The 18,290-nt window shown below is 42.6% G+C and overlaps 1 protein-coding gene across 4 annotated transcripts in view; it reads left to right on the top strand.

Moving 5' to 3' along the window:
* Nucleotides 1–18,290, top strand: part of Stim1 (stromal interaction molecule 1) — a 247,356-nt gene continuing 229,066 nt past the window's right edge. Inside the window, exon 1 of one of the 4 annotated variants that reach the window (XM_004641963.1) lies at nt 1–737. In XM_004641963.1, the coding sequence (XP_004642020.1) occupies nt 599–737 (139 nt within the window). In that variant the 5' untranslated portion in view covers nt 1–598. The remainder of the gene's footprint in view (nt 738–18,290) is intronic. The other 3 variants (XM_004641962.1, XM_023702091.1, XM_023702089.1) reach the window with 3 other exon arrangements.

An 18,290-nucleotide genomic window follows, 5' to 3' on the forward strand; every position in this document is an offset into this window, starting at 1 on the left:
CCCGGGCCTGGCCCGCGAGAGAACGCCTGCTGGACCAGGGCACCGCGGGCCGCCTGGGCACGAGACTGGGCGGGAGCGCTGCCCTGGCCCCGAGAGGCTTAGGATCGCCGAGACGCCGGGGCCCGCTGGGGCCTGCGAGTCGCACTCTCTCCGGGAGCTTCTGCCTGCCCTCCTCCTCCTCCTCCACCTCGGCGGGGCGAGGTCAGGTGCCCTCCTCCTCGCCTCCCTTTGCTCCCTCCCCCACTCCTTTGCCCGCGGGAGATCCTGCCCGCCTTCTCCTGCAGGGGTGTAGCCGGCTGCGGAACTGACAGCGGCTCCGCAGCCACTGTGCTCAAACTCTCCGGAAGCGGCCCGAGCTCAGGCTCAGGAGGACCCACTGTTGTACGGGGGGTGGGGGAGCTGGCGATCCTCCTGCGCCCAAACTTGGAGTACTTGACCTTTGGCTGTCGGAGGAGGCTAGCCCGCAGGTGGCTGGACAGCTGCGGCACCGAGAGGGCATCTTGCCTAGGAACCTTCGGCTGGACTCCCGGGCTCCCGGCTTTGCCTCTGGGATCCCAAGGTGCCCATCTTAGGCACATGTTGACTGAGACCTAGAGTCATGGATGTGTGTGCCCGTCTTGCACTGTGGCTCCTCTGGGGGCTCCTCCTGCATCAAGGCCAGAGCCTCAGCCACAGTCACAGTGAGAAGACGACAGGAGCTGGCTCTGGAGCTACTTCGGAGGAGTCCACTGCAGCAGGTAAGTACTTGCTGGGAGTGGGGTGAGAGTGGAGGACTTTTGACTCGGACTGAGCGGCCTGAAGTGGGCAGATCAGGTTTGTACGTGTGGGTTTGGTTGAATATCCACACTAAGCACTGCCTAGTCCCAGTAGTGCAACTTCTTTGTGTTCTTCTCAAGTCACGGCTATTATTTCTAGCTTTCTTGAACAACTTTCTTCTTCCCACCTTAAGATGCCTTTTGTGGGGGAACCTTGACCTTTCTGGTCAGCAAAGGCAGGACCCCTATTCAGGACTTTTCTGGAAGAATGGCTTGCTTGTAGCCACATTCAATGGTTGGCAGCAAAGAAGGGGTCCAAGCCGTTTGGGCTGGGCAGGGGCTGGGCCAGCTCTGTTGCCTGATAGCCTGGTGTTCAGGTGTGCCTTTCTCTTCCAACCACCGTGAGAACCCTAGTCCTTCCTTTCCCCCTGGGTAATTTGCTGTCTCCTAGCTGGGTCTATTTGAAATACGAAGGCAAGCTTGTAGATGAACTCATTATTTGCCACTAGGGAGCTATATGGCCTTTTCTTGACATTGGCATAATATAATTCCTGGGACTACTTGTTGACTTATTCTGCTTCTTCTGACTGATGAAGGCAAGAATTCCATGTTGTATACATATTTTTTTTCTGTCCTGGTTTCTTCTATGAGTTGTGAAGTCTTGTGAGGGAGCAGAAGGACTAGTGTATTATTTCAGTAGAAAGAAATACCATTTTTACATAAAGTTTAAGAGATCAGTTTTCCCATTTTTCTCACCGTTTGCCCCCCCGCTTTTTGTTGAGACACGGTTTCTCTATGTAGTTCAGGCTGGCCTTGAATTCATTTTGTAGCTCGGGATGGCCTTGAACTCACATCTTGCTAAGTCACTAATTTAATCAGGGTAGGCTCACACTTAGAATCCTCCTGCCTCAGCCTCCATGGTATTGGGATTACAGGCATGTACACTGTGCCTGGTCTCACCCTGTCATTTTGATCTACCCCGGCCTGTGGTTTAAAGAAGGAGGAGAGTTTACAGTTGACTTACTTTGAGGATAGATAAGCTCAAGTCAGGGGGATGACTCACTGGGCTCTTACTGACACAACTTAGAAAAGGAAATACAGATAATAGTGGCTGGGAGTTTCATGGATAGATCTAGGGGCTGGCATTAGCAGATCTTTTCTTGGGCAACCCCTTTCCTTCACTGGGCTAGGTGTGATTCCAGATACCCTAATGAGCCAGTTTCTAAATGATCTAGTGTTGTCTTTTGTACCAGCATAGTAGCATGGCTTTTGCTTTAAAGATAGGTCCTTCTTAGTCTGGGATAATGGCACAGTCTGTAACGCCATAATTCTGGGAGGCCGAGGCAAGAGGATTCTAAGTCTGAGCCTACCCAGATTTAATTAGTGACTTAGCAAGATCCTGTCTCAAAATAAAAAAATAAATAAATAAAAAAAATGGGGTAGGGAACCAGGCATGGTGGCACTTGCTTGTAATCTCAGCACTGGGAAGGGTGAGGCAGGAAGATCCCTGTGAGTTCGAGGACAGCCTGAGCTACATAAAGTGAGTTCAAGGCTAACCTGCACTACATAGTGAGATCCTGTCTCAAAAAGGGTGGGGGTAGGTATGTAGCTTAGTATAAAGGCTCTGGGATCACTCTCCAGTAGCCCCCCAAAAGGTCCTTTTTTGCATACTAATCCCTCCTCTCCACAGGAAATTTTTCTGGCCCCTGGGGATGTAAAAAGAATTAACATATTTACATGTACCAACTCCCCATGCTGATTATAATAATTGTGTACTGGAAACATGTATTAATAAAATTAAAAATTTAAAAAAATGATTGGCTTTCATTAGGCTGTGGAAGGAAATCTGGTTGAACTATAAAGTAGACCTAAGGAGCATCTGTGGTGTCCCAGTGAAATCCTGTTTATAATTGATATTGTCTTCCTCCTGACACCCTGCTTCAAAAATATAAGTGCTTGATGTGAAATGAGCATTTTTTGTGGGGGTTTTGCTATGTAGTTTGGTTGACCTTAAACCCACTATATAACGCAAGGTGGCGTTGAACTTGTGGTGATTCTCCTGCCTCAGTCTCTTGAGTGCTGGGATTATAGGCATGTGCTACCATGCCTGGTGAAATGAGTCTTTTTGAGAATGTTCTATATTTTATTTTATAATGTAGTTTCTACTTTAATAGGAACTAAGTCTATTTGTCTTTGCCAGCAGATGCTTAAGGCAAAGTTTTTAAAAATTTTCTTTTTTCTTTTCTGGTACCAGGGGTTGAACTCAGGACCTTGCTCTTGCCAGGCATGTGCTTATGCCTCTGAGCTGTTTTCCTGGCCCATTATATTTTAGATGCAAAATAAAAGGATGAAGTCTTGAGTTTTAAGTATTACGTAGCTCTCAGGATAGTTTCTTGTTTTTGTTTTGTGGGGTGTAGTTTTGTGTTCCTGAGGCATTCTAGCATCTCTCAGACTGCTCATGCATGATTTGATCTTATGGAGCAAGCCACATAATGTATTTCAGAGGCCTGGTTATGATTATATAGACAACACCTCTGTTTTGGCCTTTCCTTTTCTTTCTTTCAGATCAGAAATTGTTTTTTGTTGTCATAATAATAGTGGATCTAGGGAGGAAAATCTCAGGGAGACAGAGAAGTATAGATCATCGGTACTGTGAATGACTGTGGTTTGTGGGAATGCGAGTGTTCCAGCACTGTTGTTCTGTTAGGTTGTTTCCTTACATTTGTGTGATACTTTATTTCTGACCCAGGGGCTTACTTTTGCAAAGAGGTAGCTCATAGGTGGGGCTTTGCCAGAGTTTGGTGAAATACTTCTGTGCAACCAGTAACTCTTGTAACCTTTCCAGTCTCTCTGTATCTCCAGAAAATGGGAACTTTACTTGCTTTATTTTGTTGTTGTTATTTGAACCCGGGCCTGTATGTAGTTCAGGCTGGGCTTAAACTTACTATTTAGCCCATGCTGGCCTCAAACTTGAGATGATCCTTCTGCCTCAGCCTTCTAAGTACTGTAATTACAGGTATGCATCACCACACTTGGTTCTGACTTGCTCTTAAAGCTACCAATTTTCTCTATCACACTCAACTATCAAATAAATTTGTGTGTTCTCTATAATTTGTATGTTATAATTGAACAGCTATTTTCTTAAAAAGTTTCACAATAACCCTAATAGAATGGGGTTTTTATAGATTGAAGAAACTGGGCCCTGTCTTTAGTCTTATATGGAGTTATTTTGAATCTTAAATCCTGGACTTTATTTTCTCAGGTCCTATCCTGTTAAAGAAGTGCCAGGTGGGGCCAGAGAGTGTTGCTCTTTTAGCAGCTAAGCAGGCTCTGGTGACCCTGTAACTGAGAAGATCCCAAAAGGCTACTTGTATCTCTTCTGGAGAGTATATTGAAGGGATAATTTAATTTAGAGTTTATGAATCCATATGTCTCTTTTTAGTTAAAAGATTTGATTTTGAGGTTTTAGTTAACGTGCTTATGTTGTTCCCATGCATACATTAAACACTCTTGAAATTCTGGCAGGTATTCTACCACAAGATTCTCTTATTGAGCAGTGGGGAGGCCATCCCTGTTCGTTCATTCGTTCGTTCGCTCGTTTGTTCTTTCTTTCTGAGACAGGGTTTCACTATCCAGTTCAGGCTAGCCTCAGACTCATTTAATTTTTAAAAATTATTTATTTATGTATTTATTTATTTGGTACAGGATCTCACTACGCAGCTTAGACTCATAGTGACCCTCCTGTCTCAGCTACCCCAGTGCTGTTATTATAGGCATGCCCTACCGTGTCCCGTTTCAGTGGCCTGCACGGTGTGCCAGGGGTTCCAGGGCTGGCACGGCATGTGGTACCAGGGATCGAACCCAGGTCCGCTGAGCTATCTTCTCAGCCCTCAAACTCACTTTGTATCCCAGATTGGCCTCAAATTAACAGTGATCCTCCTGCCTCAATCTCCTTGGTGCTGGGATTACAGGTGTGTGCCACTTACGCCCAGCTGGTTCAGGCTTTTTAACGCTTTCACCAGTCATGCTAAGTCATTTTCTTTCTCTCACTCTTCACTGTGTAGTTTAGACTGGTCTTGGCCTAGGCTGACCTGAAACTCACAGTGACCATCTTGCTTCAGGTTCTTGAGTGCTGGACTTATACATGTGGGCCACTATGTCTGGCAGCTAAGGCCCTTTTTGTGTATAGGTCTGGGGCCTTTCTCTCTCTCTCTCTCTCTCTCTCTCTTTCTCTCTCTCTCTCTCTCTCTCTCTCTTTCCAATGTATTTAGTACAGGCTCACAGGGTTTCACTACACAGATCAGACTCGTAGTGATCCTCCTGTTTTCAGCCTCCCAAGCGCTGCGATTACAGGTACACACTACCACACACAGTCTATGGGGCCTGCATTTCTGAAGCTAGATTGAAATAATACTTGGAAGCTCCTCCTAGGCTCATTGCTTCCAGAAACTCAGAAGTATTTTCTGTAGTGGATGAGTGAATAACCTCAGTGGCTGTCATGGCTGTGGTTTGGTTCAGTATCACTATAATAGGGCCTTGGAGGATAGACATCTAAACATCATGTAGAGTTGCAGGCTGGCTTCTCAATCAAGCCCTGATGGAGTGGCAGGCCAAAGCCCCGCCTGCCCATCCAGATAGTTGTTGCTGCTTCCAAGGCTATAAATGGCCCGCCATCCTGGTAGCTATGCTAATTTTAGCTGAGGGTGGCTCCCCACTCTGAGGCCTAGAGCAGGTGGGAGGGGCTTGGCTGAAGCTAATACTAGGGCGTTGGGGAGAGGGATACTGTGAATCCTTGGCCAGCTTCTAGGCCTCAGCTTTGACAGCCCCCTTTAGATAGGCTAATTGATTCAGTAAAGATCAAGCAGTACCAGCTCATGTGCTGTTTATTCAACAAGTATTTTAGTGACTGCTCTGGGCCAGGTGCCATGTAAGTTTTCTGTGGAGATTTAAAAATGAACAAAACAGCCCTTTTCCCTTCCTCACAAAAGTTATTATCTTGTTAGGAGGTCAGAAAATGAACATAAAAGTAGATATATTATTTTGTGGTAGATGGCCAGGGAGAAAACATAAACAGGGTGTTCAGGGAAATGAGAAAGGAATGGAAATCTAGTTAAAGTTGGAATTCAGTGTTTGTTAGGGCAGATTAATACAGTAACATCAACAATTTTTTTTTTTTTTTTTACTTACTGTATGGCAGGCACTCTTATAAACATTGTATTTATTTATTTATTTATTTTTTGGTTCCTCGAATGCCTTCAGGGCACTTTTCTCCAGCTGGAGAGGTGTGAGGTTCCAACTCCAGCAACCTGAGGCTGACAGCTTTGTGGAAGCAGCCACTTAAAGACCTGAGCTAGGGCCAGGCCCCCAAATGGAATAAGGCTTTTTTTTTTTTTTTTTTTTCATTGTATTCATTTAATTCTTACAGTCAGTAAGGAGAACCAGAGTTTGAACCCAGGAATCCCCTCTTCCCCCTTTTTTTCCCATTTCTTTTTTGGTACTGGGAATTGAACTCAAATCCTTGTGTTTGCCAGGCAGGCACTGTGCCACTCAGCTAATTCCCTGGTCCCTAATTCTGTTCTTTACCTTTGCCTCAATCACTAAGGTATATATTTTCTCAAAACTTTGTGATAAATGCTGTAATAAAGGTACTGTATATATTTATAGGAAGCTGTAGGAAGCCCAGGGTAGCAAGTGACTAGCCCAGCCTGGGAGAGCTGGGGGAGGCTTTAACATTTTCCCCCATTGTTTTCTCAGATCTTGGGGAGATGAAAAGTGGCTGCCTAATTTGAAAGTTAAGAAATGGAAATATCTGTTAGTTCAACCCACTGACTTTTTATATATGAGGAAATTGATACCCTTAAATGCATTAAATAGAAGTTTCATAATAGGTTATTAGCAGAAAACTAGAGTAGGATATTGGAGTCAGGAACTCTGACCAACAGTACAGACAGTATAGATGGAGAGAAATCTGTATGGACTAGCAAGGCTAAAGTGTCTGGGAGGGCTTTCTGGAAAGGACGGTTGAGTGAAGGCAGAAGAGAATCAGAATAGAGTAATTTGACTTTGGAAAGGTTGGAGAAAGGGGGTATTGGGTGTTGGTAGTTACTGATGTGAACTCGCAGGGTCTCAATGTTTGGTGGCAGGAAGGCAACTAGGCAGAGCTGCTTTCCATTGGCTAGTCATGTCACATGAGTATAGATAAGAACATTGCAATCATGTTTGATCTAGTGTTACTTGTAATAATTACTTTTTTTTTTTTTATATTTTAGGGAAGGGTCTACAGGGTGTTCAGGGTCTCATTACTAGATTGGGTTTGTAGTGATCTGCCTGCTTATAGTTACCTAAGAGCTGGGATTGCAGGCATGTACCACCACACCCAGTCTCAGTTGCTGTCTCAGTGCACCACGGGGGCAGGGCTAGCAGGGCAGGCCTAGGGATTGAACCCCTGTCCCCTGAGCTAGCTTGCAAGCGCTTTAATCCACTGAGCTATTTGGCTGGCCCAATTATCATTTTGAAGACACAATAAATGTAAATAATATTTTGAAATGTCATTAGCAACAACAACAAAAAAGAAATGTCAGTAACAATACAGTGTAGTACAAAAATATGTGTGACCCCCCCCCCCATTCTGTGATTGAACCAGGGCCTCATCTATATTAGACAAGTGCTCTACCAGTGAGCTACATTCTCAGCCCCAAAATGCCCATGGCTTTTTCCCAAGTACTGGAGATTATATCTAGGGACTTTTGCACTTCCCTGCACCCCCAGTCCTTTTTAATTTTCAAATTTTGAGACAGGATCTCACTAAGTTGCTAAGTAGTCCAGGCTAGATTTGAACTTGACAAAAATTGCACATATAGTTGCATAGTATTATGGTTAGCTGCATAACTTTCAATAAGAGAACATTGAAAATGAAGGTGTAATTATTTTTCCCAGATTCACAGGCCTCTGAATTCTACAAATGGGCTGCTTAGGAATCTAGGTCTTCACATTAAGAACACCATTTATTTATTTATTTAATATTAAGAATACCTTTTAAGCTGGGCATGGTGACACAGGTCCAGCACTTGAAAAGCTGAAGCAGGAGGATTGCCTTGAGTTGAGGTCAGTCTGGGCTACATAGTGAGTTCAAGGTGAGCTTCAACTACATAGTGAGCCCCTGTCTTGAAAAACCCAACCAAAGCAAACCAGAATCACCTTTTTAAAAAAATTGGATATGGTGGCACATGCCTGTTATGCCTGCATTCAGAAGGCTGGAGGCAGGAGGATTGTTGTGAGTTCAAGGATAGCCTGGGTTATACAGTAAATTTAGGACCATCATATACTATATTGTGAAACCCTATCTCAAAAACAAACATACAAACAAAATGAAAACAACAAAATGATACTTTTTGTGTGGGCTGGAAAAGATTGAGGTCTTATTGAGGAAAATGATTTCCTAGGTCTCTATAGGACTTGGATTCCTGCCTCAAGGGACCCTTTTGGTTTCTGGCTGGGTGGCCTTTGGGACACAGTGCTGAATAGTTTTGTGGGTATGCTGATGGTACATTTCCCTCTGTGGGTAAAGGTCTCCAGGAAACCCAAGGTGGCTGTTAAGCTTTCAGGGACTAAAAATGATACCAAACTAGGCCCACAATAGTTTTTTAAAATGCTGATTAAAAATTATGAAATATTAAGATATATAATAAGATATATATAAAGTATAAATAGTACATTGAGTACCCATATGCCCACAACATAGTTGAAAAAATGAAATAATAACAATACAGAGCTTTCTTTATAAGGATACTTTGTGTAAATTTCTAGTGTAATATAGAACATTGCATATATATTTGCTCCCTGGTAAGTGTAAGACCTTTGTGGAGGAAGGGAGGAAAGGTTGTACTTAATCTCTGTTTTTATTGTGCCCAGCCTAGCTTCTGTTCAAGTTTGTTATAAAAGCTGGAGCCAGGGTCTTTTTGAATGGATTCTATTTTGTCTCTTTCACTTAAGCTGTCTCATAAGCTTTGGTATACATTCCAGGTCTTCCCTTAACCTTGGGAGGTATTGCTGCTTACCAAGGGTACTTTGTATTATGTTTAACCCAAATTTGGGTCTTTTTATCGCATTTTAATCTTTTGTTTAACCTTACTTTTGCCCATTTTAAAGATGAAGATCTTGTAGATGAGAATTTGTGTTCAAGGTCACATGGCTAAAAAAGTGGCAGAATCAGATGTACAGCTCTTGAGAACTATGTACTAAGCTCATTCAGGATTTTTTTTTTTTTTTTTTTTTTTTTTTCCCAGTACTGGGGATTGAACTCAGGACCCTGTGCTTGCCAGGCAAGTGCTTACTCTTTTTCAGTACAATATCCTGGCCCCTCATACAGGATTTTTATTTTTTGAGTCAGGGTCTTGCTATGTTGTTCAAACTGGCCCTGAACTCTTTTATGTAGGCTAGGCTAGCCTCGAACTCATGGCGATGTTCCTGGCTCAGCCTCCCAAGTGCTAGGATTATAAGCTTGTACCAGCACATCTGGTCTCATGCAGGTTTTTTTTTTTTTTTTTTTTTTTTTTTTCACACTGGGGATCAAACTCTGGCCGCTGCGCTCTGCCTAAGCAGGCACTTTAGTCTGCTGAGCTATCAAGCTGGCCCTTCATGCAGTTTTTATCAAAACATATTACCTGCTTTTCTGTATATCCCAAAGAAGGAGGATGCCTTGCTGATAGGGTACTCAGAGCCTATACCTCCATTTTCTGACCGTTGCTCTATGGACAAGGTATATCTGCCCTTTATAAAGCTATGCTGCTCTGGAGGATAGTAGCTGCTGGAGTTTTCTGTGTATGGGCTTGCCTTTGTTACTATATCAGAAGTTCCTAAACTGTTAGGATAGCACATACTCAACTTTTTACTCTGACTGTTAGCATAAGGCTTGACATGTGGCATACTTTTTATGTTATAGAGTTTGTGGTACTGATTTGAAATGGATTTATTGTCTGATTCTAATGTTGTTTACTAGGAATCTGTTATGGTTTGTGTCTAGATGTCCCCCACAAAGCCTTATGCAGTCATAGGTAGGGCCTTTTCAGAGGTGGCTGAATTTAGAGTATGTGATTGATTTGTGGTACAATGCTATGATTAAGGGTCAGTGATTGCTGGATTAGTTCACTGGCTGGTTTGGCACAACCCTAATTCTGGTAACCAGGATACAGTGTAAGTGGCAGAAAGAAGCTTGTCATCTTTTGCTGCTTGCTTTGTTACCTTCTGCCTGTCATGAACTGTTTCTCCTCTATGACGCCTGCCTCTCATCCACCCTGCCTTGGAGCCAACTAATTATGACTGAAACTTACATAAATAAAGTTGAACTATACTTAAAGTTGTGGATGTTAGGTATTTTGTCTTAGTAATAAGATAAAATTCTTTATTTGTAGAAGAGGAATAATACATATATTTGAGATAGGGTTTTACTGTATAGTCCAGGCTGGCCTTGAACTCACTATGGTGCAGCTTCCCAAGTAATTAAGAAATTAAGATATCAAACATAATTAAGATACCATCTGATTGTTGAAAAATATTTTCCATGAAAGGGGGTTAAAAAATGAGCCTTATTTGTTTAGAATTTTTAAGACAGTTTGTTTCATCTTGGTATTCCAGGCTGATCTTGAGTTCATTATGTAGCCCACGCTGGCCTCCAATTCTCTGTGATTCTCTTGCCTCAGCCTTCCAAGTGTTGAGATTACAACACTTGCCCTGTTTTTTTCTTTCTTTAGTTTCATTCACTCTTGATATTACATAGGTGAAAAATTTCTGTATTTGTTTAAAACAAAAAACTTAGAATCATCCAAATCCAGATTAGCATAGGACCAACAGACTCACTCCACTTAGAAGTTTTTGTAGATAGAATTTTATTATTTATTTATTTAAGAGCAGACTATATTTATTTGGGAAAAGAAAGCTTATGTCTGAGAGACACAGAAGGGGACTTGAGTGGGTTGCCCTATTTTATTTTGTCTTTTTGAGATACAATTTCATTATGTAGTTCAGGCTGGCCTTGACCTCACTTTGTGGCCTTGGCTGGCCTCATACTTGCAAGCAATCCTTGTACCACGGCCTCTCACACCTGGCTTATTTTCTGGTTTGAGACAGGATCTTGACTTGAACTTACTGTGTAGCCCAGGATGGTGATCCTCCTTCCTCAGCCCCGTAAATGCTGGATTATAAGTGTGTGCATCCAAGCTCAGTTTGTAGGATTTTAAAGAGACCAGATTCTTTTTTTTTTTTTTTTTTTTTTTAAACTGGCTGGGAAGATGGCTCAGTGGAATAAACACTTCCCTGGCCAGCAAAAGGGCCTGAGTTCAATCCCCAGTTCTGCCAAAAAAACCCAAACAAACAAACAAAAAAACCCAACAAAAAACCAGAGAGAGAGACCAGATTCTTTATCATTGCAATTCTCTAAAAGAGAAAAACAGTTAAAGTTAGCTAGGAAATGACTTAATTCCATGAAAGACCTTGTATAGCAAGGAGAGGAAAGAGTTGGGAGATGAGGGAATGGGTTGGACAGAAGCCTAGCCGTGTAATAGCACAATTGACTTTGGTTTGTAAGAATCTGAGTTTGCCACAACCATGAGACATAGATATTGGGATTTAGGGAACCTTTAGAATTCTAGCCAATTTGCTTACCGTGTATCTATTGGAGGGTGTATTGGTCAGGGTTTTACTTAGAGGGACAGATATAATATAAGAAACAAATATTAACACAAGATACACAATGTATAAGGAATTACAAGATTGGCTTACAGACAGTCAGCCAGAGTCAGATGAGGGAGCGTGTAGAAGGCATCTGTACAACCCAGACTGAAGAATTTAGTCCCAATGTCTGAAGCTCACTGCTGTGCTCCGTGCAAGTCTCTGTTTGTCAGCTAATGGGTCTGCAATGAAAGACTGAGGAGTCTACGATGGATGGATGCTGAAGAGTCTGTGACGCAAGGCGAAGGATCCAAGCTGGAGGCTGAAGAGTCTGCGCTGTAAGCCAGGCGATGAAGTCCAAGCTGAATGCAAATGCAAAGACTGAAGTTCCTCTGACTAAGTGGAACTCTTCCTAAGCTCCTTTATATGGTCTCTTTGTGCTGAGTCACTCTGGGGCAGAACCATTTGTGCCCCAGGGCTGGACCCTCACCAACAAAACTGTGCTGCAGAGTCATCTGGCCAAGTTGACACAATCTATCAACCACCACAGAGAGTAAGTCACCTCATCTCGTTCAGCCTTCGTTTTTTATCTGTAGAAGAGGAATAATACATATATTTGAGATAGTGTTTTACTATGTAGTCCAGGCTGGCCTTGAACTCACTATGGTGCAGTCTCCCAAGTGCTAAGATTATAGGGATGCACTACCATGGGTGGTTCACAAAGGAATAATTTTAATAAATGTTGTGGTGAGGATAAAATAGCTTTCATAAAAGTACTTTATTAACTGTAAAATAATGGACACTTAGGGTAGTTGGAATTCTCTTGGCCTCAGCTTTTGTGGTTGTGCAAAATTTGAGCAGGCCTATGATAACGTATCTCTAATGATTGTTGCATCTGTGAATGTGCTATAGTAGCATTGTCTTTCCTTAGGTGTATGTACTTGGTATTATAGACTCTGAGTATGGCTAACCCAGGCTTTTATACAAGCCTTCTCAGGCCATGGGAAAATGGTTAATAAAATCTGGACTCTACCAAATAACTCAGTGGATTAAAGCGCCTGCAAGCAAGTGCAGGGCCCAGGGGTTCGATTCCTGGGCCTGCCCTGCTGGCCCTGCCCCCGGAGTATGCTGAGATGATAATTGAGACAGAGTGTGGTGGCATGTGCCTGTAATCCCAGCTCTTGGGAGGCTGTAAACAGGCAGATCACTATGAGTCCAAACTAGTAGTGAGACCCTGAACACCGTGTAGACCCTTCCCTAAAATACAAACAAACAAACAAACAAACAACCCCACAAAAACAAAACCCTAAATGTTAGTATTTGACCTTATTTGCAGCTTGCCCTCCCTTCCTTTTTCCGGGATGTAACCACTTCCCCTAGCACCACCTGCAGTCTTTAAATAGCTGAGCACGTGGGCCTGATACTTATGTTGTTTGTTTAAATGATAAACATTATCTCCCTGGTTTTAGTGGAAGAGGAATAGGGGAGCACCTCACCTTGCCTCTGGCTCAAGGTCTCTTGATGTTGTAGTCAAGCATTTGGCTTGGGCTGAAGGCTCAACTAGGGAAAGCATATGTGCTTTCAGGCTAATTTACTTGTTGCTGGCAAGCCTGGGTCCTTTGCCTCATGGGCCTCTCAACTAGCTACCTCAAGACTCTACAGTTGGCTTCTCTGCCTTAGAACCAGGGATCCAAGCAAGGGCAAGTGTGAGCACCCAAGATGAATGCTTTAGTCTTTTTATTTTGTAATGTTGGAATTGAGGTGTTGTTACTTCTTCCATATTGTTTGGAAGCAAGTCAGTAAATCCAGCCAATACTTCAGGTGAAGGGATTATGTAAGGGAGTGAACACCAGGAAGGAGGGATTACTGGGGCTTCTTCTGAGACAGTCTTACTGTGTAGCTCAGGCTAGCCTTTTGGACTCACTGTGTGCCCAGGCTGGCCTCATACTTAGGGTGATCCTCCTGCCTCTACTTCCCTAGTGCTATGATTATAGGCATATTCCATGTTGCCTGGACATGGAGCTGTCTTACAGGATGCCTGTGAGCCTAACTCTTCAGAAAAATGGCTCCTAGGTGATGTAGTCTTTTAGCTTTTCTTTGGATTCCTTTGCTCACCTCTTACAGTTACAGTGGTGAGCTTTTTGGGTTCAGAGCTTTCACTGAGACAAATAGCCTTCGTTCACCACTGCTGTCCTAGGGTCTTGTGGAGTTTTTTATTCACTTATGTACCATGCCTCTTGAAGCCATTACTTTGATATGGTCTTTCCCCCTCTGGTCCTCTGACTCTTGGGATCTCCTCAGGCTCAGTTTTAAAGGAGCTTTTTTTTTTTTTTTTTTTTAAACCCCCCAATGCTCTAGTCCTGCCCCTTATCTCCTTGTTTGGTACTTTTGATTCTGGAGTCCATTGTGTGGGCACTGGTCCTGGTGGCTTTCCTGCCACAATTTTTAGCTTCTGATAGCTAGATTCATAGATGGCATTGAGTTGGGGCTCACACTTTGAATGACAAAACGCTCTGACTTTGTGTGTGTGTGTGTGTGTGTGTGTGTGTGTGTGTGTGTGTGTGTTAGAACCGGGAATTGAACTCAGGCCCTTGTGCTTGAGGGCAGGCAAGTGCTTATTCTACTGAGCTACTTCCCTAGCCCCCACTCTGACTCTTTAGGCCATTATTAGTATTAGGTGCCAGGACTTATCATCCTAGCATGACACAGCTAGAAGGGGATTTAGGAGCCATCTCTCCCAAACTTCTCATTTTACATGAGAAGCACAAGTTTGTCCAGGGTTTTATTTAACCAGAGCAAGAAGCTGGTTTTCTTTGATTCTATGTGTTGTTCCTGCTCTGTTGTATAGCCTATCTACCTTAATGTAGTCACTTTGCATTGTTTAGGGTCTGGGAGTTAGAGAAGAATCAGAAAGTATTTACAGTATTGTATTGTGTTCCCAGAAATTGGGCTGAGCAGAATTAGGAGTATATGAAGTACCAAGTGCTGCTTCTAAGGGACCCATGTAGTTGGGAAGCATTTATGTAAGGCACATGCACACACACACAAAAATAAGCCCAGTAATATCTGTTGTATGTGGTGACTGATACCTTCCTCACTCTCTTGACAATATTTGCATATTTTCCTCTTCCTTCAGGGCAAGAGTCATCTCTGTTTTATCAATCATAGTACCTGTCCTCAGTATCTATCATTGTGCCGATCATGTACAACTATAAATTGATCCTCTGATTTTTTTTTTTTTTTTTTTTTGTGGAACCAGGGATTGAACTCAGGCCCTTGCGCTTGCCAGGCAAGCACTTATTCTGCTGAGCCATCTCCCTGGCTCCCATTCTCTGATTGAGTGGAGAGAATGTCTGAATAAATTGATATGAACTCGTATGAAAAACTTTAACATCTGTAACATATGCATTGTTGTATGTTACCCTGTTTCTGTCTCTTTTTCTATTTGCTTATGCTTCTGTTTTTACTCTTTAAAATAAAATAAATAAAATAAAATAAAATAAGTATATAAAAAGAGAATTTAGACAAACATGTCCTGGGATTAGGAGTAGAACTTACATGGTGGCTCATGTGTGTAAACCCAGCATTTGGGAGGCTGAGGCAGGAAGATTGCTATGAGTTTGAGGCCAGCCTGGGCCACGTGAATGAGTTCAAGGCCAGCCTGCACTATATAGCAAGACCTTGTCTCAAAACAAAACCTTACCTGGTAGGTTTTCTGAGAATGATTATCCTGATGGACCTTGTATTTCATGTATTTATTGGTCACATAGTGAAGCTGTGCTAAGTGACAGTTACCAATAACACCATGGAATGGTTTGGCCATTGATTGTGGCTGAAATTTTTTTGTTCAACACAGCAGTGTCTACTCTGAGCAAGTGGCTGCAGTAGGAAGAGCAAGGCAGCTCTTGAAGAAAACATGAAGGGCTGGCCAGATAGCTCAGCGGACTAAAGCACCTGCTTAGGCAGAATACAGCGGATGGAGTTCAAACCCTGGTGTGCTGTGCTGGCTGCTGCTCCCAGGGCACGCTGAAACTGCAGTTGAGTGGGGGTGTGGTGGCATGCACCTGTAACCCCAGTGCTTAGAAGGCTGAAAACAGGAGAATCACTATAAGTCTGATCTACATAGTGAGACCCTATATTAAATACATTAGAGAACACCGAGAACATGAGACCTGTGGGCAAGGGTTCTTTGGGTTCTGCTGCTTCCTGTCATGGCCCACACAGGTTTATCTCAGGTCAGACTCACAGTAGCCAAAAGAACAAAATGAACTTTAACTGTTTTTCTTAGCTTGGCTTGTGGGATGGAGGAGGGAACCTTGTGTGGTTTCTGCTGCTGGCTTGATATGTAGTAGGGAGGTAGGATAGTCCTGTGATAAATGTTGGCTTTAAAAATATTATCTCTGATGCTAAGAACTCCCTGGGCCTGTGAGAACTCCAGTCTGCACAGACATCCCATGAGCTTTTCTTTAAGATATTAGGGAGGCCAGGTGTGGTGGTGCATGTCTGTAATCCCAACACTCAGGAGGCTGGGGCAGAGGATTGTTGCGAGTTTGAGACCAGCCTGGGTTACAAAGTGAGCTCAAAGCCAGCCTGAACTGCATAGTGAGACCCTGTATCAAAAAAGAGAAGAAAGCAAGAAAGCAAGAAAGCAAGAAAGCAAGCAAGCAAGCAAACGAACCAACCTCCCCGGGGGTTTGATGGGAAAGGCAAAATAGTAAGAGTCACTTGTGCTGTCAGCACAGCCTAGCTAGGACAAACCTTTTCCTTTCCTCTGTTAGCCATATTTATAGAGCCCTTGGCTGCCTTGTATTGAGCTCTGGCCTAGGTAATGACGAGATATCTCACTGGCAGGCAGGCAGACTTCCAAATCTCATGTGCTACCAGTTTTGAAAGTGTGATTCAGTAGCTCTGCGCCTGTTTGGCCTCTGTGGATTATCTTTGGCCTCTCAGGAAGTTCTCAGAACTCTCATCACTACAGTGTATGTTAAAACAAGTGTGGTTATGCTTGCCAAGTTCCCTGAGCCAGCTTCTGAAATCTAGTGGCCAGGACAGATAGAGTCCTGTCAGGTTTGATACGTGCACATGGGTTAGAAAGCAGTATGTGCTACTGTGTTTGTGTGTATGTTGCTGGGTGGTCAGTTTGTGGAGGTCTTGTTTCAAGAAATTTTTGCTAACAAGGGCAAAGGCCACTCAAACTCAGGCTCCATCTGTAGAAAGATAAGTATATTATTAAGACAACTCAAATAAGTTCAGTGAATATAGTAACAACGATAACTACTATTCATTGAGCACCTGGATAGATGTTTTTTGACTGTATGACGATCTTTGTAGGTGGATGTTGTTTTCTAGGGAACTGTGGCTCTAAGGACCTAAGGTAGTTTCCCAAGATGGATGAGCAAGGATTTGAATTAACTTTAATCTGATTCTAAGACCAACACTGTTTTTATATTTGCTTAATAGCTAATGGGAATGGAAGGAAACAAGAATCTGAATTTAGGCAGAAATGTGCATTATTAGAAATTATAAATCATAACCTATTTATCTTCTAGGTGAAAGGGTAATACTTTTTCTTTGAAATTTATAATCATAATCTTCATATATAAGATTGAGAATAATTTAATATGTTTAATATATTTCTCTTTTGTTTCTTTTTTGGTGCTGGCATTGAACCCAAGGCCCTTATGTGCTATGCAGTGATTTACCCCTGAGCTACCTCCCTACCCTGCTTAACTATATTATAGTACCATTATCTGAAATATAAAGAAATGGATCCTTTTGAGACTAAAATAACCCACCTGCCATGAATTTGGTTTTTCTTTTGTTTTCTATTTAAACAAATATGCACCATGATGTTTCAATAAATAAGACAAATGCCAAAGGGAGTTGAATTAGACAGAAATAGTAGTTATTCTAATTAAACAATCAGGTAACATTATGACAAGTTGATTTGTAGCATCAAAACTATTTACGTTTCTTTTTTTCTTAAACAAATTTTTTTTTTTTTTGTTTTTTCTTTCTTAATGATTAAAGGTCCTGTTCTGTCTCCAGTCTGGACTTTCAACCATGGCAGTAACAGCTTTATCTCCTAAATTCTCCTATGCACTATCTTGGGATTGTCTTTCTGGATGTGAAGGTTTACCATAGGTTTATTTTTAAAGATTATTTATTATTTTTTTTTTGTGTGTGTGCAGGTCTCACTGTGCAGCTCAGACTTGTAGTGTTTCTCCTGTTTTCAGTCTCCCTAGTGCTGGGATTATAGGTGTGCATCACCATACCCAGACTCCATCACTGGCTCAGCGTTCCCCCGGGGACAGGGCCAGTGTGGCATGTGGGGCCGGGGATCAAACCCTAGCCCCTGCGCTTACCTAAGCAAGCACTTAGTCCTTTGAGCAGGCCCTCATAGATTTATTTTGATGACCTTTAACATGGAATCTTCTGTAAGCTAGAATGCAAGGGAGGTTGAAGGAAACATTTGGGTGAGAGCAAATATGAGTAAAGATATGAAGTAAGAAAAAACTGAATATGTGAGAAGCGTGCATTAGTCCTCAGCCTCCTGAGCATTGGGATTACAGGCGTATACCACCATGCCCAGTTCAGGAAGATTAATTTCACAGAACATGCATAATACATTGGTGGCAAAGAGATTGGAGGCAGGCAATCTAGACAGGAGACTTTGGAATTGTGAATGAGCAGAGAACAGTCTACTTTGTAGATTTATAATTAATAGGAGTTAGAATTTAAGTGTAGGGAAAGGAGGACAGTGTCTAAAGCATACTAGTGTTTTGATGCTGATAATGAGGCCAGTAGTGCCATTGCAGGTGTATGACAGTCAGAGATATGTCAGTGCTAAGGGCTGTTGAGTGGTGGGGT

Source organism: Octodon degus, unplaced genomic scaffold, assembly GCF_000260255.1.
Source record: "Octodon degus isolate 3935 unplaced genomic scaffold, OctDeg1.0 scaffold00146, whole genome shotgun sequence".
Lineage (NCBI taxonomy): Eukaryota > Metazoa > Chordata > Mammalia > Rodentia > Octodontidae > Octodon > Octodon degus.